This window comes from Sitophilus oryzae, unplaced genomic scaffold (assembly GCF_002938485.1).
Source record: "Sitophilus oryzae breed Bouriz unplaced genomic scaffold, Soryzae_2.0 scaffold_1869_pilon_pilon, whole genome shotgun sequence".
Lineage (NCBI taxonomy): Eukaryota > Metazoa > Arthropoda > Insecta > Coleoptera > Curculionidae > Sitophilus > Sitophilus oryzae.
Genome location: NW_022146578.1, coordinates 660,916 through 687,955, shown reverse-complemented (window position 1 = coordinate 687,955; position 27,040 = coordinate 660,916). Strand labels below are relative to the sequence as shown.

At 32.3% G+C, this 27,040-nt stretch overlaps 2 protein-coding genes across 4 annotated transcripts in view; one reads left to right on the top strand and one right to left on the bottom strand.

The window, feature by feature from the left end:
• The window catches only part of LOC115883300, a 51,416-nt gene extending 24,931 nt beyond the window's left edge, over positions 1-26,485 (bottom strand). For both annotated transcript variants that reach the window (XM_030901640.1, XM_030901641.1), the window contains exon 1: positions 26,178-26,485. In XM_030901640.1, coding sequence (XP_030757500.1) covers positions 26,178-26,214 — 37 coding nt within the window. In that variant the 5' untranslated portion in view covers positions 26,215-26,485. The remainder of the gene's footprint in view (positions 1-26,177) is intronic.
• On the top strand, positions 639-6,870 carry LOC115883299. Of its 2 annotated transcripts, none has more exons than XM_030901638.1 (3): positions 639-1,015; positions 2,970-3,272; positions 5,416-6,870. In XM_030901638.1, the coding sequence occupies exons 1-3, from the start codon at positions 709-711 to the stop codon at positions 6,822-6,824; spliced, it is 2,019 nt and encodes a 672-aa protein (XP_030757498.1). In that variant the 5' UTR covers positions 639-708; the 3' UTR covers positions 6,825-6,870. The 2 variants fall into 2 exon arrangements, with proteins under 2 accessions (XP_030757498.1, XP_030757499.1); XM_030901639.1 differs by having other exon boundaries at positions 879-1,015; positions 2,989-3,272.
• Positions 26,486-27,040: the final 555 nt, after the last annotated feature.

Here is a 27,040-nt window from a genome sequence, read left to right as displayed (position 1 = left end):
TTAACTTAAAATATCAAAATAACCTCTAGCATTATGCAGGAGGACAGCATCTCTAGCAGCATCATTATATTTGTCATTGCTCCTCTTATAGTTATCATCAAAAACATACATACAGGGTGACGCCTCTCATACGACGCGGAGGCTCCAAGGAGAACGACAGTTTGTATTGAAATGAAATTTTGTAAGCATATGTAGGTTAATTTAGAGCATTTTTTAAAAATATAGAGAATTCTACAAAGTATCCCCCAAAAAAGTTACACATCAAAGTTGTTGTTTTGTCTGTAAAAGAACAGACAGGTCAAACATTGATTCCCTGGTTCTCCTTCTCAAAAGATTCCTTCTCGGAAAGCCAAATTGGCCATCATCTAAATCAATTTCACATTTTTTGAATATTCTGTGTTGAATTATTTTAAGAAGTATTTTTAAAACATGGCTCATTAGGGTTATTAACCTGAAGATCTTTTTGCGGTGTTATTTTTTGGAATAGGGACAAAAATTGTTTTTATTGTAATAACAATAATTTTTAATGCTCTTGCAAATATTCATTTAAAATTCTACTTAAATTAAAACTTAAAATAAACTTTCTACCTGCATAAATCGGAGTTGACAGATATCATACAGATATTTCATTGATTGTTGTCACTGCCATTCTAATTATATTTTGATATTATTGTAGAATTACAATTAAAAATATAAGTATTAACTAACATGAAAATGAATCCATTCGGAAAGAAAGAGGAAATATATGGATACCAAACTTTACACAGAGAAATTGGATATTACATATCCAGACTTGAGCAATACGAACGATCCCTAAAGTTTTTCGATGAAGCAATTAAAAAAACCCCGGATGACAAGAGAGCTCTTATTGGAAGATCCAGAGCTAGGGCCAAAGCTATTCAATATGAAGGCGCTTTGGAAGATATTAACAAAGCCTTAGGAATGGATGCGGATAACTTAGTAGTGCTTGCGGATAAAGCTCTCAATACTTATCTCTGTTGCGAATTTGAAGAAGGTATTGTTTAAACCATACATTAATATACACTGTGTCAATTTTAAAATATGAAAAATCGAAAAAACATGTCAATTTTATTTGTAAGGAGGACACTTTAAATTAATATTTTAGCCTCCTTTTCAAGTGGCACATCGTTTTAATGGGTGTTTAATTCTCTTTTCCGTGGTATCCTACTATGTTGCTTTTTGTCCAAAGGTTTTCGAATAATCGCGTTTCAAAGTTGCAGAAACAATTAAACATGCCTGTATTGAGATTTTGGTTTTCAGGCTAGTCAGGATCTCCTTGTAGTACAAATCATTAGAAGGTTAGGTTACACCACTTACGTCCTTGTAAGTTGTTCAAAATGTTTTCAATTTTTCTGTAAACAATAATAAAGTCTGTTTTCAAACTCCTCTCTAACATTTCGTTAAACTTTACAGGGAATTGACCGGATTTTTGCTGTAATTCGCTTTGTAAGATCATCAATATCAGTAGGTTGTGTTTTATAAACAATGGATTTAAGATATCCCCAAAGAAAGAAGTCTAATGAGGTGATCTTGGAGGCCATTCCTTTCTACCAATCCATGTACCCGGAAATCTCTCGTCCGACAGTGGTTAATGTCGGACCGCAAGAAAATAGTGAGGTAGAACACCGTCCTGCTGGAATGTTAACAAATCCTCCTGTAAAACTGTATTACACTCTGCATCAATTTGAGTTTCTAGCTCTTGGGTGATAAGAGGATCAATAGTCTCTTGAAGCATATTAAGATACAGATCACCTTTTCCTTCAATCACAACAAGATCTCACACAAGTTTCCTTCAATAAATAAAGGACCAATAATGGCATTTCCAAGAATGCAAGCCCAAACATTGACTTTTTGGGGATATTGTTTATGTCCTCGAAAAATATTGGCGTTGATTTGACGAATCATGATTTCACAAAACTCTATTCCTCTATCAAAATCATCGTTATAGAGTTCTTGAAGTATCTGCATTTTGTATGGATGGAATTTATGCATTTTCAGTGTTTTTCTTACAGTATCGTGTGAAATTCCTGTCTGTTGTGCTACTGTCCCCAAGGAGCTGGTGGGCTCTGCAGAAAATAATCCCAAAACCTCAATTTGAGCTCCTTCATTCATCACTCTAGTAGGCTATTTCTTTTTCTATTACTCACCGAACCAGTTTCGGAGAACTTTGCCACCAAATCCAGCACATATATGTGACTTACTTCACGATTTTGAGTTCTTTCATTCAAAACCAATGCTGTTCTTCGTCCGCACTTTCCAACCTCTCCATTAATGTTAATAATTTCAGTTCTTCCTTGAAGAGAATAAACCATTTTCACACTTTATGCACTTAATAAAAGTTTGCCCAACAAGCAAAAGCGAATTAAGAATGGTAATATTCCTGTTTTATTCCTTTTAAATTTTCTGAACATGTTTTTTTCTGAGTTCTGACATGTTTGAATTTGAGAAAAGAAGCGTTAATATTTATGATGTTTTCGGTTTATTAGTATTTCGACCCCCCTAGAAAAAAATAATGATTACGTTTATGTTGCCAGCTAATCTTCTAATCATTTGTACTACAAGGAGACCCAATGCAATAATTTTTGTGTGTACTAGCCTGAAAACTAAAATCTCAATGAAGGCATGTTTAATTATTTCTGATGCAACTTCGAAACGCGATTATTCGGAAACCTCTGGACAAAAAGCAACAAAGTAGCATACCACTGAAAAGATAATTAAACGCCCCTTTAAAACGATATGCTACCCTCATTCCCATTTAAGATTGTAAGGGTAAAATCTATCCCTCCTAGGGGGTTGAAAGAAAATGGCTAAAAATATTCATTTAAAGTTTCCGCTTTACAAGTAAAATTTCCGATTTTTCATATTTTTAACTGCAAGAACGATATTAAGGGTGGGAAGTTTTAAAATTGACACAGTGTAGTAAACACTGTTTCGTATCTTTTGCTAAGGTTTGGTTCAAAACTCTAGATTGGTTCCTAAAAGACAAAAACCCGATAACTTTACTATGGGTGTTATGCATTGTACCGCTGCGATCGAAAATTGCCTCGGCGAAAGGGCTGGAAGACCTTTAAGAGATCATTTTAAGATCATTAGAAAACTGGCATGGAAAAAGAACTATGCCGCTCAGAAACCGTTTGAACCGAAACCCAGAATGAAAACGAAAAAGAAAAAACCATCACCTTTACTAAAATTATTGTTAAACGAAGAGCTGCACGAACCAGTCCAGCCTCAGATGTTTAAAGCTAAAAAAGGTAAATTTATTTATACAGGGAGATGCACCTCATTCGCCTCGGTTGATTATACGAAAACGGAAAGATGTAGAAACACAACATTTTATGTGTATATGTGGGAAGGCAGTGTGCATAATTTAAAATTATTTTGAAATGTACAGGGTATGTCAGAACTAAAATCCACACGAAAGTTATATTTTTTCTTATGGAACACCCAGTATTTTATGTTATATTTGGTTTCTTGGACACAAAATAAGGCATTTATTATAAGGGTTAAATATAAAAAAATGTCTATACCTATGTGGCGAAGTCATCTCTCCGATATAGGGTAAATCCTATATGGGTATTTCGCCACTGCAAGAAAATCTACAAAATAAAATAGTTATTTTTTGTAAACACTGCTGGTGTTAATCCAAGGGAAACTACTGTCAGCAGTTAGAAGAAACTCATAAACAAATTTGCCTAACGAACAAAAAATGCTTAACGTTTCGGAAAGTTTATCTCTTTCCGTCGTCGGAACCAAAAAAATACGAAGAATAAAGAAAAAAAACTATTTATTAAATTTAAATGCAACTATTCGAGAACACTTTGATTTTTCAAAAAACAGATACGTCTACAAAAACCGTTGACGTTCTGTCAAAATAACATCAAGTTAAACTTCAAAATTAACAATTACTACTTGATCACAATTACTTAATAAGGTAAATAAAAACGTTTTGTATGATTATTTTTAATTTGTTTTTAATTTTTACGTATATTATGTTTACTTATTTTATGTTCTTTAAAATCAAAGAAGCGATGGCCATACATTACTAACATCTATAGATGTATGAGCAATATATTTATTTTTATAAAATTGTATTTAAAGTCTCTTTTATTTTTCTTTTAGAGGCTATCGCTTCGTTCATCGTAATTTTGGCGTTGTTAGTTGTTAAAATCTATTCTGCACCCTGTGTCCCATGAATGCTGACAAATCTTAGATTTGTGAAAATCGCCCTTTCTTAAATAATCTTTATGTTCTTTAATTCAAACATTTAAGGGTCTAGATGTTTCACCAATGTAAAATTTATCGCATTCACATGGCATTTTGTATATTACACTTTTTGTTTGTTGTTCAGTATGTATTGGTTTAGTGTGTGATAAAATGGGTCTAAGTGTATTTTGTGTTTTGAATTTTACTGAAAAATTATCGCTTCGTTTAATATATACAGGGGTATCAAAATTGCTGGTCTATTTTAAATACTTATTTTACATAAAAACTTCGTTATTTCAAATACAACACCCTGTATTTTTTAAAATAAATCGAAGCAGATTCAAATGCTCTTTTAAACTATATTAGAGTTTCATTTACCTATCTAGCTGAGATTTTGTATAAAGAACAATATTTCAATACAATGGCAATCAAGAAGGCTAGTGTCGTCATGGCAAGTTTCTAGTATGAATATAGCTATTTTCAAAATCGAAACTAGTTTATAGACTTTATTTAAATTAAAATAATGTAAATTTAGTAAACTATTATAAATAATAATGTCCATAAACTTATGTCGATTTTGAAAATGGTTACTAACTGTCCAGACATCTTAATTGCCATTTTATTTAAAAATCGCTTTTTATTCAAAATCTCAGCTAGATAAGTATAGGAAACCCTAATATAGTTTGAAAGAGCATTTAAATCTACTTCGATTTATTTAAAAAAATACAGGGTGTTGCATTTGAAATAATGAAGTTTTTATATAAAATGTATCCTTAAAATAGATCCAGCAATTTTTGGTACCCCAGTATAAATTTAAGGAAGCAATAACATTTTTGAGCAAAGTTTATTTCTCTACCTTTTAACTCAGCACAAGAATTAATTCTGAACGGTAATGTACAGGGTAATAATCTATTTAGTCTTTTTTGGACCCAAGAATCCAAAAATGAAATAAAATACCGAGTGTTCCATAAGAAAAAATATAACTTTGGTATGGATCTTAGTTCTGAAACAGCCTGTATATTTAAAAAAAAAATGTGCACATTGCATCCCCAATCCCCAACTATACCAATAATATATTTTGTTTCTAAAGCTTTCCGTTTTCGTATAATCAACCTAGGCGAATGAGGTGTCACCCTGTATAATAGCATTTTACGTTCAGCTATATAAATATTGCATGTTTCTTGATTATAGGAAGTCATCATGACACTCTTCTTGAAATAAGAGATTCTTTACATTCGCGTAAATCGGACGATGAACCCGTGCCACCATTTACCAAACCATTTCGATTTAAGCCAATGCAAAACTATACTTCAAATATTGAAAATTTCATGGCTGAGAAGTATTTAGATTCAATGTATTTGGACAAGATTTTCTTAAAAGAAATTCGAACGGCTCCCGGATCCACATGTCCTAATGAAAGGGGTTCGAAGAAAATAAAACACTTGGCAAAAAGTTGCTTCCAGACGGTTTCATATAAACAAGAACTACTTAGAACACGGAGACCTTTCTACTTTATCAAATATCAAGAAGCTAAAGTTTCCGGAGCGCTAAAAGCACGCCAAGAACTTGAACTAGAGCAGCAACAACAAAATACTAAGCGAGATGCCGACGCTATTCTTTCTAAGATGCTTGAGGCTTTTGATGCGAAAAAATTAAAGACCTTCTTAGATTTGGTAGAAAAACTGAAAAGATTCTGCGACGTAAGGTCGAAGAAACTGTTACCAAACAAGGACGAATACATGCATGAAATTTACGACAAAGTATGCAAAGCTTTTTATGAGGTCTACAGAGTCAACGATGAGCATAGTACCTTTGAACAAAATAGAAGAATATACGCTCTATTGGGTCTACCGCTTAGCAGACAACCTTCAAAAGATTCGGTTGTAGGGCAATTCAAAAATGTATTTATTGATTATTCCAAAGAGATTGTAGAATTAGAGAGGCGGTTAGAGAATGCAGTTTTACCTCAAGAGATCTGTTGGTTTTACCATGAGTTATCGCGGTATCATATCGAAGTCAAGAAACTAGATTTGGCAAGAGTATATGCAAGGAAATGTATCCAACAGGCCAAAATAAATAAAATAATATACTGGATCTTTAACGGAACAATGTTACTAGCTAAATGCAATCTTCAACAGCACAATAAAAATGACGCCAAAAACGACCTCCTCAGTGCTATTAAGTGTTCTGAGACTTTAAAAGACTCCACAAAGGTTGACTTTATCAATAAATGCTTGGAAGTGGTGGAAAATGTCGAATTTGATGACATATTCGGTACAAAGGAGCTCGAAAAGCGCGAAAACAGAATAATCCAAATGATGTCGAGTACGAAAATGAAAGATGAAGTAGCACATCTATTCCATCAAATGTCAGCAATGCCACCTTCGAGAAGGATGACGGTAATCCCAGGAATTAATATACCAAAGCAAGGTAGAAGATCTAAAGGTTCTAAGGTAAAGAAGATGTCTATATTACCTACACGAAGGGAATCGGGAGAATCGTCAGGCTTTGAAGTAAAACGTGTGCCATCGAAAAAGCTGGTTGGAAGTGATGATAAGAAAGGTGTAGAATTCTTAAACCTAGTAGAGTTTCATGTCTAAATATATATGTAACATGAAAGATCTAATAAACAGCAAACAATCTCAACTGTTTTTAATATTCCTGTTGAACATGTTTAAAATAAGGAACTGTTGAGTTGAACATATTCAGAAGTCATACTTTAATGATTTATACCGTATGATCGAATAAAAACGGCGTCAGCGATGGCTATGGAATGAAGATCGCTGTCAATTTATATGTAAATTTATATGGGAAATGTCATCGATCGTCATTTCCCAGCCAACTGGACGCCGTTTTTTTTCGATCATACGGTACTTTTGATTATGAATAAAAATAGAAATTTATATTAGGGGTTTAGAAGAAATGTATTTCAAAAAATTGTACTATGCACTAGACGTAGGCAAAGATTGAAAGAGTCGTTAATTAATGAATATTAAATGAATAATAAAATGAATCGTGAGATTCGATTCATGGCTTAGAATATGGTTCGGATCTATAAAATTTTAATAAACGAGTCGTAAGAAATGAATCGGATCACAATACGACTCGTTCGTTTCTACGACTCGTTCGTTCAAAGTATCGTGAGAGGTAGACAATTGAATCGTAGCTCACGGATCCATAAAATTTGAACAAATGAGTCGTAAAAAAGAATTGTAAGAATTGAATCGGATCGATTCGTGTGTTTCTACGGCTCGTTCGTTTAAAGAATCGTAAGAATTGATTCATTGCTTACAATATGGTTAGATTAAAAAATAAATATTAGAATTATGTACTCAGACCTTGAATACCCAATAGGTAAAGCAATGATATAAATATAGGATATAGGTGAGTAATTATTTCCTTAGTAATAAACGTTAGTTATCACTCTGTAAAGCTGATTTTTTATTTTTAGAAAACTAAATTGCAACTTTTTACCGTAAAATAATGACGAAAGAACACATTTTTCAAAGAAAATGAATATAACGGTTTTTAAAGTGCTTGAAAAGGCCTCTTAAATTCATTTTTAAAAAAGTTCGTAGCTCAAAAACTCGCGGAGTTATGATAAAAATGAAAGGGTCGCCTCAATCTTTCGGAAGAAAAATTAACAACAAAATCTATGAGTAAAATCATAAAAATGAAAACTTTTGAATTTGACTATGTACTAACGAGCCTTTGCAAGTTCGAGCGGTTTAGAATGTCTAAATTTGAAAAAAAAATAAAAATATATTTTTTTATTTTTTAAAAAATTTAATTTTTTTTGACATATCTCAAAAACTAAGCAAGATACGTAAAAAATGCGACAGAGTAAAATTGAAGGTCTTTTTTATGCAATATTTTTGCTCTCTTCCAATTTTCGGTAGATCTCTTTATTTTCTAGATATTACGTTTTTTTAGTTTGGCTTGCGTGTAAGGGCTACATTCTTTGAGCCCTTAAAACCCAAAAATCTCGTAAAAATGAAGAGGTCAAGACTGTTCAACTATAGAGGTTAATTTATAGCTCGTGTAATTTCCTAAAAATTAATAGATTTTATTTTTATGATTTTAGTCATAAATTTTGTTGCTAATTTTTTTTCGAAAAAATCAGGTGATCATTTTATTTTTATCATAACCCCACGAGTTTTTGAGTTACGAACTTGAAAAGACCATTTGAAAACGCATTTAAAAGGTCTTTTCAAGCACTTTAAAAAGGGGATATATATTTTCTTCTAAAAATGTGTCCTTTCGCTATTATTTTAGGGTAAAAAGTTGAAATTTAGTTTTCGAAAAATAAAAAATCACATTTACAGAGTGATAACTCGGCTATTAATACACCTACATACAAAAATGAGTCGATTCGCTATATAAAAACCTTAATTTTTGTTCTATATGAGTTTTCCGATAAAACACGAGGTTTTCGAATTATTTATAAAAAACGGCAGAAAAATGTGCAGTTTTTAAACGAAAAATAAATATTTTCAATTCTAAATAACTCGGAAAATGTTAATTTTCTGAAAAAATGTTATAGAACATTTTTACTTAGAATTCATCCCTTTATTGATTTTGGCAATTAAAATGGGTGATTTATTTTTCACATCCGAAAAGGGATGGCACTCACCCCCACGGTGAAAGCACACATCGCTACTATGTCACTTTTGTTTGTTACATTTATCTCTATTCACTGTTAAAATTTCACGTCAATCGGTGAGGATGTCAAGAATTCGGAGGTAATACCCTATTTTTATCCTCGCTTACTGGCCTACTATAGATTGAATGTTGTGGCATTTTTGACACTTGGCCACCCTGTATGATAAAAAGGAGAATAATAAAATAGGCCCACATAAGTTTGTAATTTATTTCTAACATTATTTATGAAACTTTAAAGCAGGACATCCTAATTGACTTAACAAGTTCTGCGATTTAAAATTTCGAAAAAGTCTCAACGGCCTCATAAAAGAACAATTTTCTTATAAACTTCCAGACGGGGTTTACCTAAAAAGGAAGCAATTCATCAAATTTCTTCGTATACTCCTATCTCTTAATTTTTATCTTTCCTCAAAAATTTCTCCTGTGTTAAACCGTTTACTACTACCACGATCATATCAATTTAAATCTTAAAAGACGTTCAAGGTTTCTTTTGATTGTCAGAAATTTAGGTATAAGATAAATATGTTTTAGTCACTTTGACTTTATTTGTTAAAAATTAAAAATTTGGAAAAGCAGAAAACACGTCTATTGTTATTATATTTCTTAAACAAATTTTGTATTAAAATAAAGAAACATTTTATGGCCGTCACCTTAACGTATCTACAAGTTTTGTTTCACTAAAGATTAATATAATTATATATTAATTATTATTATTAATATAAGATTAATATATACCGGGTGGTGCATCGGTGTTGGAAACAGGAAATATACAATGCAAATTTTGAAGTATCCAAATATTGGCTCCCCTGTTAAATACACATTCCAAATTTGAACAATTTTGGATAAGCTCTTTTTAACAAATTTAAGAAAAACTGCATTTATTTTTAAATTAAAACTGAACAGGTGACAGGTGACAAAACCCGAGGCAAACCCAGACAAATGTCAACATTGGTTGACATTGACTGTGCTATAGTTGTAGATACATTCCATAGTTAACGGAAATAAATTTAGACTGGAATGCCCGTCAAAATTTTGGGTAGTGAAATGTTTTGGGTCGCGACCGTTGCGTTGTACGCGATCTGGCGCTGCTATTGCGGTTGCTATGAACAACCGCAAACAAAAACAGAAATAATTTTCTCTTGTCCATATCTCGTGTCAAAGTCAGAATCTTCAACAATTATAAATCTTTCAAAATCTAAACCGCTTTAATTGAAAATGTTTTTAAAATAATTATTGCTATATTGTGAGTTTAATTTAAGTTTTATTTACTCAAACCCGTGATAATTATGAAAAAGTGGTATTAAAAACTTAAAAACCTGTGCTGTAAACTGTGAACTGCAAAAACCATCGTGGATCATAACGTCGGTTTCCAAAGTTTCATAGGTATTTCACACACATGTCCTTATGTAAAATAAAGTTTCTTATATGCAACACTTATTAATATTTGGCGATATAATTCCGGAAAAAGCCGAACCGCTCCGAAATTTTCAAAAGCTTTGGGTCGTGACCGTTGCAAGAATAGCGCCAAATAGTTTTTACATTGTCCTTATGGACACTTTCCAATCTAAACTTGTTTCATTTATCTATGATAGATTCTAATGAGGTAAACATTAAAAGTCCGATCTTAAATCTTTAGTAGTATTTACAAATGCTGGGACACCTAATACCGTATGATCGAATAAAAACGGCGTCAGCGATGGCTATGAAATGAAGATCGCTGTCATTTTATATGTAAAATAATATGGGAAATGTCATCGATCGTCATTTCCAAGCCAACTGGACGCCGTTTTTTTTTCGATCATACGGTATATTTTAGACACAAATTTGATATGTGTTCTACAAGTTTATTTGTAGGCATACCTACAGGGTGAGTCTTATAGGATCCTATATCTCCTACGCGAAGCATAGGGCTTCAGTGAAAGCTCTCCATCGGGTTTTATTTTTGGCAGTTATTTTTGCTTCCTTCCATGTTGACCCTACTTTTTTTTAAAAGCTCATCCAGTATGGAACGTCTCCATGTTTGAGCAGGTCGTCCCTGCTTTCTTTTTCCTGGGGCTGATCTCGCTATATTACAATCAGGTTTCCACAAGGTGTGACCTATGCAACCCCGTTTTCTTTTGCGGATTTCAATGCCTACTTCTTGTTAGTTTGTAACATGAAGCAGGTCTGTGTTACGTATAGTGTCTGGGCAAAAAATGTTGAGTATTTTCCGCAAGCAGCGATTGAGAAACACCTGTGGGCGGTTGATAGATATTTTTGTCACTCCCCATGTTTCGCAGCCATATAATAAAACTGGTATGATGTTGGAATTGAATATTCTTAATTTTGTTTGCACGGAGAGTTGACGGGAGGTCCAAACTGATTTTAGTTGGCCAAAGGCTCGCTGCGCCTTCCTGATCCTGCTGACAATATCCGCGTCTGGGGTGAGTCTTACATAAGTGTAAATATTTTCAGGGCTGGTAGTTCTCTATAAAAGAATGAAATTTTAAAAAAATGAATTTTTTGCTTAAATTTTGATAACCACTAAGTCTTCTATGGGATTTGTTTCTTGTAAATTCAATCTGCTATTTATGTTGTCATATTAATAAGATATTATGTTTTATACCAAATATTGAAAAAAATCAAAATTAAAACAGAAAACACGAAAAAACCTTATTATACTACCCTTAAAACATATACTACCATTAAAAATATTCGCACTTATTTAAGACTCACTGCATATAGTAAACTTAGGTATGAATTTCAGTTCTGCTCTAGATTTTCTTGGGTTTACTATTTTGTTGACATCATATTTAAGCAGTAAAGAGCTATATAAATAGAAAATTATACTCGTATATCGCAAAGCTGCTCTGACTTTTGTCTACAATTATCTTTCATTTCTCTTCAGAATACATTTAATATAAAAAATGTGTATTTGGAAATTACCATAAAGAATCTTATGTAGAAAAAAATATTGAATTTAATGGGTTGCAAATATATTTGAGAAACTACCACGAATGGTCTCAACAAGTTTTGTAAAGAAAATTTCAAAAGTGACGTATCAATACTTTAGAGATTACCCAGTAAGCATTTTATTCCTTTAAAGGAAATGTGTTCTAGGCGACGCGACGCCGTTGTTACGTTACCAGGTCCATCTTTTACCTAATATGAAGCAATAAAACGCAGATACGTAACTGTTCCCTAATGTTCCCTAAATGTGACAAAACTTTGCTCACTGGGTATCTTTGAGGATAATCGTTCAAAAAATTTAATTGTAACAATAATATTAAAATATAATACCTATTTGCTATTGAAATACTTGTTCCATAAACTTTAAATTCAGACTTTCTAACTTTTAGTTATAATTTTAGTGTTCTACAGTTAACATAGTATTTATAGGGAATATACAGGGTGACAATTTGAAAACGAACAGTATTTAATATTACCTCTACCGATGACAGTATGAAAATTTTGCGAAATACGTCAATTTACATATCAAGGGGGACAATTTTTGAGGCATTTGTTGTCGTGTTAACTTTCAACCCTTTAGCCCCCAGGGCACCTACCTCTAAAATTTTAAACGGCAACCACTATGTCTTTTACCATTTTTGTGTTCCTTATAAAATTCTCAAAAAAATAATGCAGTTTGTGTAGAACTCTATAAGAAACACAAAAATGGTAAAAGAAATAGGGGTTGCTATTTAAATTTTTAGGAGTAGGTGCCCTGGGGGTCAAGGGGTTGAAAGTAACACGAAAACAAATGTTATCGTGTTTTGCCAAATTTTCATACTATCATCGGTAGAGGCAGTATTAAATACTGTTCGTTTTCAAATTGTCACCCTGTATACTACATAGTATTTGTTATTTAATTACATTGAATATTGAAAAAAAATCATTTTAAACAGAGAATTGCATATTGTTTTCCTTACTACAAAATATTTCATAAGAATGTGGAGCAATAAAAAACTTTATATCACCAATTAGCATTCATAAAACTATAAAATCTCGTAATCTGTGTAGATATATTAAATGAAGAGATGTAGATATAACAAAACTACAAAGATATAATACAATTACTTTAAGTAGTTATTTAGTAGGTTTAAATGACATTTATGACATTTTCTCATAACATTGTATTTTTTATTACTTTCACGCTCTTAATTCTTTCCGAGAATACGTGACAAAAACGTCTGTACTAAAAATTTTAATGATATTGACAATACTTGGAATACAGACCACAAATTCTAAATAGTTAAAAATATCTATGTTCACTACCATCTGTATTAATATCGATGTCATAATCAGAGGACTGAATAAACCATTAGAAAAATATAATTTATTTATTAACAAAGTATCATGCGATTAAAAACCTTTTGTTTGAATTTTTTTTATCAACAACGTCATTTAATGAACTTTATAAATTTCTATTATTTGAATCATCCAGTTTGTATAAAACTGTCATATACAGTATATCTGCTGGATCTGTGTCTATGAAAGGAATGCGGACAAAAAACATTTAAATAAACAGCAATATATTTTATACGTCGACTTAACCAGTACGTCACCGCAAATCGCTCCGCCCACTCATTTTATTGGCTACTTGCAAATTTGTCGAATTTTTATTGATGGTACGCGTCGTCTAATTTTTTACGAAAAACATCAAGAGAATATCGTTTCCCCTCTCACGGATACCCCGTAGCTACAGAACGGACAGACGTACTGTACATGTGCTTGGTTATAATTTTAACAAGATTTCAATATCTTCATCATCATCATCAAAAATGAATCAACTTTCAAGTTAAATTGTAGTCCTGGGACATGAAATTGGCCAGGAGGAACGTATAGTCGCCCATACTAAAATATGTTAATAAAAAGTTGGTAGGCAGTTCTTTTTGTTTCAAAATAAAGGAATTCTTCCAATTTTGGTCCACGGTTATTTTCCCTATCCGCCACCTGGGGTCGCGTCCGATGGGAGTTTGGAGTTCTTCACACGGATTTTCTCAAAAACGGGCTACGGAATCACGGAATATATCAAAAACTGCGACTTTGACTGATTTTGATGTTATTACAAATTTTGTTGCAAATATTATTCCTAATCTTTATTTAGAAAACCGCGTTTCGTTAGCTACTGTAATTTTGGAGTGACGATTTTTTTTAAAATAATGGCCAGATTCTCGGGTGCCACAGTCTTTTTGTGCCAAATTTGGTTAAAATCGGTTTATCGATTTTTGAGTTATCGTGCTACAGACGGACAGACGGACAGACAGACACCATGAAAATATTTTGTATTTAGGTCATTTTTGACCCAAATAACTCATTTTGAGTGAAATTAAAAAAACTTTTTTTCCAATCTTAATAGCCTATACCATACCTATTGGCACGGTCGGCTAAATATTAATAGCCTATACCATACCTATTGGCACGGTCGGCTAAATATATATATATATATATATATATATATATATATATATATATATATATATATATATATATATATATATATATATATATATATATATATATATATATGCTATATATATATATATATATTATATATATATATTTCTTTATTTTAAATTATACGTAAAATAATCTAATGTATGTAAATAAACCAGATTATGCCAAATATTAATAGAACAAACCCTAAATAAGGTAAGAAATACCGAGTAAAATTTTATTTGCTACTTAAAAACATAAATTGGCTTAACCGAATGTACCTCAAACGCGGCTCAATCTGGCACTACACCGTTTAAAGTATTAATAAATGAATTATTCAATTAATATAAATTCCAAAGGATTATTTTCCTATTTAATCGTTTGATTCATAACGTAAACAGAGGGGAAGTCAGATAAATTTGTGGGTATATATTTTATTTAATTTTGATTTAAAACTGAAAAATGTAGGAGTAAACTCGCCTTATTCTTGAAATAAAAATGTATATTAAATTAGATTTTTGAAGAGACTATCGGCTTGTTTCACTGCGATTTTTTCAATTCTATTGTGGCCCCCTTTTCATCTCTAGGTTACATTCTCCAGTCCTATTCTTTTCAAAAAGTCTAATATCTTGAACACCGAACCGTCAATATAGCTCTTTGTCAATGGCTTTACTATTGTTGACATAAAATGTGTTCTGTCGATTCTTCTTCTGATCGACAAAATCTCCACATGGCTTATTCGTCTGTCAATCCCATCAGCTAATGAGCTTGCAATGCTCTGTTAGTAAACCTACTACAGTTTTGACAGTGTCTGGTATTTGTTTGTCAGGTCTACCATAAATTTGGCCACTGTTCTACAATATTTCATATCAATTAAACTTTTAGTTACGTAATCGAGGGCGCGATTTTAAAATTCATTGTTGCCAACTATGGTCATATTCGGGTACCAAATTGGGTTTGGTGGTACCAAACCAAACCAAACCAAACCGCCGTACTTACTAACTGGAATAACTGACACGCCGCGCCGTACTGACTAACTGGAATTTAAATTTCGCGCTGGGGATTCAGGTGGTAGCTCTGCTGTATGTGTAATGAAAATAATAAAAATGTGAGTTTTTGGTTTAAGTAAATAGTGTTGTGATATTTTAAGCTCGAAAATGTTTACTAGCAGACCTTGTAGTAGAACATTGTTCTTTTTAGAACCTCTTTTAGAGCGAAGTCGTGTACAAGATAGTTTAATAGCCGTAAAAAACTGACCGCAACTTTATTAGAATATCTTGAACGGGAAAGCGGTAGTAATGACCCTTTATGTCCCTTTAGTGCTGTTAAGAAGGTTAGTTTTGTTGATGTAAATAAAAGCTGTTTATATATTTATAATTAATTATAAATATATTAATTTATTTATATCTACTAATATATAAAATCCTTAAGTGACTGATATACTGATTAATCACGATCCTGCTCAAACCACTCAACGTAAGAAGCTCAATTTTGGCATACAGGTTGATTCTAGGGTGTAGAGGTTCGATAAGAAGGGATTTTTCGAAATTCCAGTTCTAAGAAGGTGAAACCACCCCTCAAATATTACAATATTTTTTATTTAAAAAACGGTCGAGTTTCCGAAAAAACGCTTAAACACGTATATTTTATTTTTTTTACATATTTTAAGATTTTTTAAAAATGTATAGAGGGTGTTTCGAAAAATCTGGTCATTGTTTAATCACGATCCTGCTTAAAGCGCTTGACGTAAAAAGCTGATTTTTGGAAAACGGATTGACTTTAGGGTGTAGAGGTTCGATAAGAAGGGATTTTTGGAAACTCGAATTCTAAGGGGGTGAAACCACCCTTCAAATATTAGAATAATTTTTATTTAAAAACCGGTGAGTTTTTCGGAAAAATCTAAAATTTATACAGGGTGTTTCATAAAATATGACCATTGAGTAATCACGATTCGGTTGACCATTGAGTAATCACGATTAAACTGCTTGACGTTTAAAGCTGATTTGTGGCAAACGGATTGATTGTGGGGTGTAGAGGTTCGATAAAGAGGGGTTTCTCGAATCTCAAATTCCAAGAGGGTGAAAACGCCTCTCAAATATTACAATATTTGTTATTTAAAAAAAGGTTAGTCTTTCGGGAAAACGTTTGGACACACATAATTTATTTTGTTTTTTTACATATTTTGAAAGTTTTTAAAAAATCATATAGGGTGTTCCAAAAAGTTGGGTAATTGATTAACCACGATTCTGCTTAAACTGCTTCACGTAAAAAGCTTATTTTTGGCAAATGGATTTTTCGAAAGTCAAATTCCAAAGAGATAATATCCCTCAAATATTACCAAGTTATATAATAATATCGCCTTATTGTTTTTTCTCATGCTGACATAAATGTGAGAAAATTTTATCTAGCTTTTTAATGGAAATTCTTGCTTTGCTTTATCATCTCTATTATAAATGATTAATTCGACGCGAACAAAGTCGCGGGTACACGCTAGTATATTATATTATAATTATTATAAATATATATTTTTGTTCCCTAAAATATTTTGATTAAAAGAAAATATATGAAAGTAGGCAACGCTGTGCCCAAGATCAAGCTTAATCACGTGACTAAAAGTATATTTGGTATGAACTGTCTAAATTTTTTCACTTGCCCCTGGCCCTGGTCATTTTCCCTCCATTCTACTTACATACCTACTGCCATTGCTCGCTGACGAGTATTTGACATGGACCAGAAGATGGTTACGCAAGGCGCTTTCCTTCATGAACATCTCTGCTACTGAAAAGCCCGATACGTGATGTTATCTCTCTTCCACAATTGTTCAATAATTGTGCATTGCTTCCTCCTTTCTTCTTTTTTCTTTTTTTTTTCTTTTTTCCTTGAACCTGTAAGTTTATATGAAAGATATCCTTGTACCTTTTGAGTTGTCAGTTTCCTCTTACCGTCTACAAGTTCACTGTAAAGAAGAGATTTCGGTAGGCGGTTTTCTTGCATCCTGCATATTATTATGTTTCTACCATTCTGGAAATTTGTTGGCCCCCTTTGTTTTCTGGTCATTCTTCTAACTGCTTTTGCAACGTCGCAGAAAGGGACTAATGAATAGCATTATTTGGCCATTTCATTTGGCATTTTAATAACATAACATGTTGCGACACGAGGACCATACGAAATACTTAGGGGTTTGTGTTTAATAGATCGGACAGCAGCACAAATCTTATGTTTCTTAGCTCGTGAATATTCTTGTCCCATTTTGTGCAGATCTGCCCATGCTAAGTCAGGTGATGTGGCTTTGTATGAAACGTACAGCATAACTACTGGCTGCATGAAGGCAACACAGCTAGACAGATTGTACAAGGTAGCAGGTTTTGACACCCCCGCGATACGTCAAAGGGAACTGAAATAAATTCGAAAACTTTAGTTGAAAACTTCTGAGTCGTTCAATGCCCATGCTAAGTCAGGTGATGTGGCTTTGTATGAAACGTACAGCATAACTACTGGCTGCATGAAGGCAACACAGCTAGACAGATTGTACAAGGTAGCAGGTTTTGACACCCCCGCGATACGTCAAAGGGAACTGAAATAAATTCGAAAACTTTAGTTGAAAACTTCTGAGTCGTTCAATAACAAGCACCAATTTTATGCAGCTGAAAGAGATTCCTCCGAGACGACTGAAATCTCGCTAAGACTGTCTAAAAATCATAAATGTCAAACCATCAAACGATTTCCCTAGTAGAATCCATTTGGACTTACTTATTAAAGTTCTCAAATGCATCTGGCTGGATAGGAGGCTGACCTGGCAAAAACATATCTGGGTCAAAAAAAAAGCCTTGGACGCCAAGCTCCGATCCATGTATTGGTTGTTTGGTAAAAATTATAAGATAACAAACGAAAGTAAAATAACAGTGTACAAAACGATTCTAACGCCAGTTTGGACATGCGGAATAGACCTCTGGGCACTTCAAGTAATAGCAACGTAAACATCCTGGGAAGGTTTCGTTCTAAAACCATTATATCTATGTACAACATTCCAAAATGCATCCACAACAAGTATATTCGGCTCTATCTGATGCTCAACACTGTGAAAGGAAAAGCTGCTCGACGCCTAAAGTACCAACAAAACTGGCTACCAAACTAACCGATTCTGGAAGTACCATTTACTCAAGACTGAGAAGGAGTAGCATTCTAAATCTGACAAAACGATTCTCCAAAGGATAGTGAGAGTGGTCAATCTGACATGGCTCAGACATAGAAACAGATATCCAAGACAGATAGTGTTGCTAAGCAGGATACAAAACGGAAAAGTCCTGAAAACAAAAACTGTAGTTTTCTAAGTTGATAATGGAAGATAAAACGAGTTGCTTATGCTATGGAATTTCAATCAGTGTGAAAGTATAACTAAATATGTGAGAGTAGATTTTCAATAGGTTTATTAGTTCTTCTTGAATCTGATCTCCCCTATGGACAAAACACACCTATATATGTATATAATATATGTAAATCATATTTTTATTTGTCCATTTTCTTAAAATAGTGAGTCTGATCAATAACGATGCGATGTCGTAATATGCATAGATTTTCACGTACAATTACTATGCAAATTTGAATCTTTAAAGAGCTGCTATGTTACTAAAGGTATTTATTATGTCATGTCGTAAGAAAAAATTAATTAAACAAACATAGTAAAATTCAGTAGGCTACCACGTAGTTGTATTGGTAAAAATGACAGAAATAAATATTCAAAACAATTTATCAGTAGGTCAGATAAGCTATTAATTATAGCTAATTATTTGTTACTAAACTGGGGTAATTAAGCGTTTTTATGGCTTTTTCAATAAACTGTTTATTTTTATACTCGTATTTATATCTGTAATGATAATGTTGTTAAAGAAATGTATATAAATTGTATTAAGTTCAATGTGCAAATGGATCAGTTAATTAATTATGTGTTTAATTAAGCTATTATATCATTAATAGTTATTATTATAAGATTGTCGTTTATAAACTTATAAATTATTTAATTAGACTAGGTAACTGCCTTTATCTATTTCATTTGATTCGGGACCAAAAATTTAGGACCAGAAGATAAATTCACTACAGTGGCGACTCGTGACCCGTGTGACTGGGTAGGCGACAAAATTTTAGTTGCGATGACATTCCCCATATAATTTAACGTATAAAAGAAAGCGATCTTCTTGTCGTAGCCATCGCTGACGCCATTTTTTTTCGAACATATTGTATTTGTAACTAATACTATTAATACAATTATAAAATAATTAAAACATATCTCCAATAAGACAATATATTTCAAAGTCATAGTTGCTGTCTGTCATGGTAGATGAAAAATTGTTTAATCAGTCAATTTTATACTTATTTATATATTTTTATTTTTTTACTTTATAATTATCTCGCTTTTATACTTTAATATTGTAATTGTATGAATTCATAACCATAAGACATCAAATTATTCCAAAACTAATTATTATTTCCATTATACAAACTTTGAGTTTAATTATAAAATCAAAGAAATCTATTGAAAATGTATTTACGATAAAAACACGTACACTTATTTTGGTTTAATACTCGATGTTTTTACATTTTTCGTATGACAAATTATGTGAATAAGAAACCACGAATATGTCATTGTTAGTCCCCAAACGAGAAATTTAATGGTTTAATTTGAAGCGGTAATAAACATAGCTATAAAAATGTATGCATACTTTGACATTTGCCTTTTAACTGGTAAGCAAACAAAAATATTATGAATACTCTAGAGTGGCATATGGTAAAAATAAGTTACTAGCCAAAAATCAAAATATTTTAGCTCAAATATCACAATCTTGGTTAAAATTTATTATTAACTAAAGTTAAAGTATTTTAAGTTACGGTCTCATCTTCGCGGCTAAGGCTAATCTGGGTCTACTTTGTTTATGTGGAATCCGAACCGCGATCGTTGGTTATATCGTTGGCAATGACCTATCGACTAGGCGTCACTAGAAAAGTGTCTAGTCGGTGCTTATTTGATCTCATCCGACCTTAAACCGACGGCGGCGTGAGCAGTATGTGTCAATAGATTTTACACTCTTGTCATGGAATAACAGCACGACAGAGTTCCCAGATGGTCACCCGTCTATCCACTCGCATCGACTAACGTCGCTTCTTCGCTCATCTATCGGGAACTGACAACAAAAACTAAAACTTGTAACTGTCAAGAAACTTCTCCCATACTTCTCCTTGGACAGCCTATAGGTATGACATTTATCTATATCTCAGTATTTCCTATATTTTTTTTCAATAACAATCGACCATCTTCTGCCGGAAACACTGCGACCTGTAAGACCTATTGTGTTTGTCCCCATTCTATATCTGCACCCATTCTCCCATCCTTGTGCCCTGCAGTAACTTATGCAGGTTCTTGATAGGATAGGAGCATAGTTCTTCCGGTTTTAGCCTAGCTACCCCAATTATAAAAAGTGTCGCTTGCGATCCAGAGCCTCGCAGTGACATATTATGTGATCCGCTGTTTCAAGATCTTCATCGCAGAGTCTGCAGCAAAGATTTCCTTGATACAGGTTGAGCTTGTTTAGATAACACTTGACAACCATGTGTCCTGTCAAGAGGCCTCTTGTAATCCGCACTTTATTCCTGCTAAGCATTAGCAATTCTTTTGCGGTTTTAGAGCTAGGTCCTTCTCCAGTGGACATTCTGCTTTTCCCTGATCCTGAGTTTTAGTGCACTACGGACCATACGTTTGGGTATTCCCAATACTGGCTCTGGACCTTTGCTCTGGACCAAGATAGGATGCCGATGATACTTGTCTAGCTAGGTCATCCGCTTTTTCGTTGCCTTGGATGGCGCTGTGGCCCGGCACCCAGAATAATTTAATTCTGTTCCTTCGTGCCAGAGCTCCCAGTTCACCTAGGCATTCCCAGACGAGTTTCGACGGTACCTTTGGGCTCATAAGCGCCCCACTGCCGCCTGACTGTCTAAGCATATACTGATGAGCTTACCTGAAGAAGCTCTTCTATTGTTTTCTCTCGCACATTGTAGAATGGTGAAGATTCTGTCTGGAATAGGGTTGAGTATTTACCCAAGGAAAATATATTTTTTATATATTTTTGGTTGGCTAAAATATTGATAAGACCTATTGATATTTTGCTATTGCCCTTTTGGGGCCTTTGAGCATTTTTAGAACCTTAAATATATTATTTTTCAGTACAGTATCATACAGGACGACATATTATATCTGCAAATGCAGCTTTTTATTATCGATATCCGAGAAGTATTAGTTTTCGTATTGATTGAAAAATATCTCTGCAGAGTTGGATAAATTCCAAGTTTAAACTCTTTAATCAAGTTACAATGTTGCAAATACTTTTTCTTATAGTCTAAATGGTTTAATAACGGAAAACTACTGATTATACGATAGTACAGATTGGTACAGGCAAAGATTTTCAGTTGCAAAAAATTAGTGTAAATGACAATATATTTCAAACGTCTATTGGAGGCTTTAATAATTAATCTAAAAATGATGATCCTATAAAAAAAAATAGAACTATATACAAATACGACTTACATTAATAAGAGAGTTGCATAAAATTGATATTAATATAAAAAATTAAGCATTTTTTATAATTTAAAAAATATTGTGTAAAATGTATATAATACCTAGGTACCTAATAATTTTCATACGTATTGTACTTATAAATGCGATTAAACATTTTAGTCCGTCCATAATATTGTTACCTACTCGTATTTTATTGAATAAAAATTTAATGACATTATTGCATGGGACTTCGATTTATTTTTGGAAACATCTAATCTAAATGAAATATCTTAATCTCTGCGTAATATAATCCAGCCTTATATAAAAAAATAATAATAAAAATATTAAATACATTATACATGTAATGATATATTTCCAATATTTCACTTAGTGACATTACCTGTTAATAGAATATTGTTTTGGTACCCTAATTTGTTTATAGAGACATTTAATATCCATATTTTATAGATAATATTTTATTCTATATTTCGGATAGGTATGTGATACATCTATTGGAATAAATTAAATTTTATTAGCAATATTATCAAAGATAGATACGTTTAATGAAGAAAAAACAATTTATACTTTTCATAATCCTTTAGCAGATCTATCATTTTCCGGATATCCACAGATACTAATTATTTATAAGATATACCGGGTGCGTTTCAAAAGTGGCTCACCCCTATAAATTTTTTATTTTTTCAGATAAAAAAAACGAGATTTGGTATGTGATATACTAATAACATAAATTGGGACTAACTGACGTATTCAATTGTTTTTGGTCACTTCCTGTTTCACCGGAAATGACTACAACTTTTGATTTTTAAATGGCACCCTCGGTATTTTTTTTACTTTATTCGATAGAAAATGATATTCTGAATAGACTGATATATCATATGTCAACTTTTTACATTCTCGCTTAATAAAAAATAGTATTATAAATTTCAATCTAGAGTGCCATGGCTATATTAATAACACTAATTCATAATCAAGGAGCTTTGGAAAAATAGATTTGATCGTCTAATGTTTTTAGTGTCTTGTCCTGGCCGGTTTAAAGATGCCCAAATCGTATTTTTAATCATATCTCAATTTTTTCAAATGGGACGAGGGTGGCTCATTAGCATATTTGGAAAGAATATTTTTTTACGAATAATTTGATACCACATACTTGGTATTTCGAGTCAAATTTTCGTTACGAACCGCAAGTTATAATTTCAAATAAACAATATGCGAAAATGTCAAAAGTTGACATATAATATGTCATTCTATTCAGAGTGTTATTTTCTATCGAATAAAGTAAAAAAAATACCTAGGGTGCCATTTAAAAATAAAAAGTTGTCATTTCCGGTGAAACAGGAAGCGACCAAAAACAATTGAACACGTCAATCAATCCTAATTTATGTTATATACTACCAAATCTCGTTTTTTTAACTGAAAAAATAAAAAAGTTATAGGGGTGAGCCACTTTTGAGACGCACCCGTATAGGGATATATTATAATAATTTTTTTTTCTTTTCAGAAGTTCCTTTAAAAGCAACTTAAAAATTGAAAAAAATATGGTATAGGTTAGGTTGTGATCCAACCCATGATCCATGATCCATGGGTTGTGATCCATGACCCATAGGTTGTGAACGAACACATGATCGAAAAAAAAACGGCGTCAAAGACGGCTAGGGAATGGCTATCGATAATAATTTTGGCGAGGTCAATCTCTAGACGCCATTAACTAAAAATTGACATAAAACTTGTCAAAATTAACCCTACTTATAGAAGGTTTAAAAAGTGATAGAACGTTTCCAGACACATAAATCTTTTTCCAAAATTTTTTTATTCTTAAATTTTAAATTACACCATTTAAAAATCATTTTTACCCAATATCAAAATAATAATAAAAATATATTACAACCTTCTTAAGACCAATTGGCAGTAAGGGCCATTAAAAAATAAAGAAGAGTACGGGTCAAATAATAACGTCTAGAGACTGACCTCGCCAAAATTATCATCGATTTTCATTTCCCTGCCGTCTTTGACGTCGTTTTTTCCCATGATATCCCAATTATTTTTTAAAATTTAGTCTCTTCAATATTGGGTGTATTATTACATACAGTATTCACTATAATGAAGAGTGTCAGTTTTGAAGCAAATAAATAATGTTTTTTTTAAACAAATCTAAATATTTGTGCTTACAAAGAATAAGGAAACTGCTAATTTATTACTGTAGGTATCTTAACTATTATAATAAGTAGGTTATATGATTCGCAGGTATTTATTCGTTAGGTTATCTCATTTTTATTCAACAAACGTATAGAACCGTGAGAAAAATTCACCAGATATTGATAAAAATTTACATTCAGGTCGTTTTAGTTTTAATAATATTTAATAATAATATTTTATAATTCGTATACTCCCAAGATACGAATATATTATATGGTATGATATTTCACGTTTTAAAGAGATGGTATAGATTTTAGTGGATTATTTTTTTTTAATATTTAGCTTAACTGCAAAACGATAATTTTTTAATATTTATATAGATAGAAAAGGGACTGATAAATTCCCCTACAAAATACATACCTAAAAGTATCGGATTTATAATTTAAGTGACAGCCCTAATTTCTCTTCCAATAGGTCTGATAATATTCTATTACATTAGTTGACCTTTTCGTTATGTGGTTCATTGTTCTATTAAGTTGTTCAATTGGCAAATGCACACAGATTCAATAACCTTCAATAAGGATTATTGATGACTATAGTTGAATTACATTTAAAACATTAAATTATTAGATGTTCGGTAGTTGATAATTTGCATCTTTCTAAGAAAGAAATATTTTTTTGCTTTATAACCATTTATGGAATGGACCAAAAATGGAAAAAAATAATCAATTTAATTAATATTACAAATTACAAATAAGGTATGAAATATCCTAAGAAGCGATTTGCGATTGCGAATATTACACTAAAAAGCAATTTTTTAAAAATTTAAAAAGAGGTTAAGAAGGGTGAAATTAGGGGTGCCAATTTGAATGATTTATGCTCGGATTTATGATATTTGAATTACTACTATTTTACTTTATATGGAAGTTACTATCTGGTCTAGAAGTGTAACATTTTGTAAAACTGTTTTTTAAGTGCTGTTATTGAACAGTATAAGAAGCAATTTTTTTGGAAATTCATACCCTCGGATGCGATATTAAGGGTGAAAATTTGTATGAAATTTCTTATATCTTGCCTAGAAGTATAAAATTTAGCACAAAATTACATAATTAAACAAAATGACGTAATTAAACACTGGGAGGAAAAAATTAACACATATTTGGAAGGTAATGTGTCGTAATTAGGGGTAAAAGTTTGTAGGAAACTTCCTTACAACTAGCTCAATGTTAAATAACTTAAAATCTATCAAATACCCCTACAGGCAGCAGGCGATCATTTTGATAAGATTAAGAGGGGGTGATAGTCAAAAGCTCTGTACAGCGGAAAAACACGTGAACAGATACTTGATTAGGTTATGATTTTCCAGGTTAAAATAAACTGTTTGTACATTTCCTAAGTTCACAGTAAAGTGAAATTCGGATGTCAGTGTTTTTTTTTGTGAGTTACATAATAAAGTCCAGTAAACATGGACTAAATCAAGAGCCAAAAGATTGTTATCAATATTATCATACTACCTATACCGGGTGTGTGTCAAAAGTGGCTCACCCCCTATAACTTTTTTATTTTTTCAGATAAAAAAACGAGATTTAGTATATTAGTATATGACATAAATTAGGATTGATTGACGTATTCAATTGTTTTCGGTTACTTCCTGTTTCACCGGAAATTATTACAACTTTTGATTTTTAAATGGCACCCTCGGTATTTTTTTACTTTATTCGATAGAAAATGACACTCTCAATAGAATGACATATCATATGTCAACTTTTGACATATATTTACATAGTTATACGGGTGGGCCACTTTTGAGACGCACCCGGTATAGCCATCTTACCCAATCTATAGATATATATTATAGAGTAGTTTACCAAAAATTTCCCCGCATAAACTTAACAAAACCCCCAGTCTTCCCAACATCTTCTTGTGAATTTTGTTTTTAATCAATCAAAATCAATACCAGCAGACTACCTCTTATTTGAAAAGGTTTGGTTTGGTTTGGTAGTTTAGTAACACTTGCAATTAATAAATCGATGGTATTTGGATTTAATGAACTAACACTTCCTGTTTTTTCAATATTTATGTAAATGATAACAGATGTATATTAATGATGATAAACAAAAAAAATCAAATTTATAATAATTATCAAAAAGGATTAAAAAATATACATATAGGTACTCACAGCTAATTCCTAGTAGAATAAGCACAATTATATCCATTTTTCTTCACAAACAGTTTACCAAAAAACTCCCCTGAGAAAAAACCGACTCAATTCACATCATTTATTTACTTGTCAATTTCGTCTTTCGAATACTGACCCTATTTATTATTCAAACAAGCTCTTGTTCGCGAAAGCTTCGCTTCTGCTTTTTTTATCGTTCACCCGGCGCAATTCTATAGTGTTCCGTTCCGACGCGATACCGGTAACATCTTCGAAGCGTTTGCTCCGCTTCTCGCTGTTTGGTTCGGTTTTCGTTTGGCACGGGAACAGAACCAGACATTCGGACTGCGATGTGGCCGCCGATTTATTTTATTACTTTCTGCAAAGTCGGGTGGAAAGATTAGTACGAGGGCAAAAGATAAACGATTTGAAAGAATGTTTGTGTCTATTCTGTGTTAACACAATTTAAATTCAAATTGTCCCAATTTGTATTCAAATCTTCCCAATCCGTTTGTAATTCAGTGCTTGTTTACAATATTTTGACTAAACAGAGTTTGCGGATTGTGAAGTCCCCTTTTTCATTGCGATAGTATCCAAGATCTAGGGGCACGGCAGTGCCCCCGCCAAGTCGAGCACCGCCGTACCACGTACCATCCTTTTCTCGAAGGTATTAGCGGCCTTCTGACCACCCTATAACTTCGTTGTGGATATGGATAAAGCCAAGAATATTAATTAATAACTAATATTAAATAAACATGAGGACATACTATTGCTGGCTAGATTACCAAAATATCTAGTAATTATACCACATAGTTTATCAATTATCGCTTGTCAAATTTCTTTAATTTGGCCATTGACTCACTGACACATTACATCATCAAAAT

What these genes read in the sequence shown, in the direction of transcription:
- LOC115883299 (XM_030901638.1), top strand. Translation starts at nt 709, where the DNA reads ATGAAAATGAATCCATTCGGAAAGAAAGAGGAAATATATGGATACCAA. An exon ending in CTGTTGCGAATTTGAAGAAG is followed by an intron (nt 1,016 to 2,969) that starts GTATTGTTTAAA and finishes TCTTTTGCTAAG; the next exon opens with GTTTGGTTCAAAACTCTAGA. An exon ending in GATGTTTAAAGCTAAAAAAG is followed by an intron (nt 3,273 to 5,415) that starts GTAAATTTATTT and finishes TCTTGATTATAG; the next exon opens with GAAGTCATCATGACACTCTT.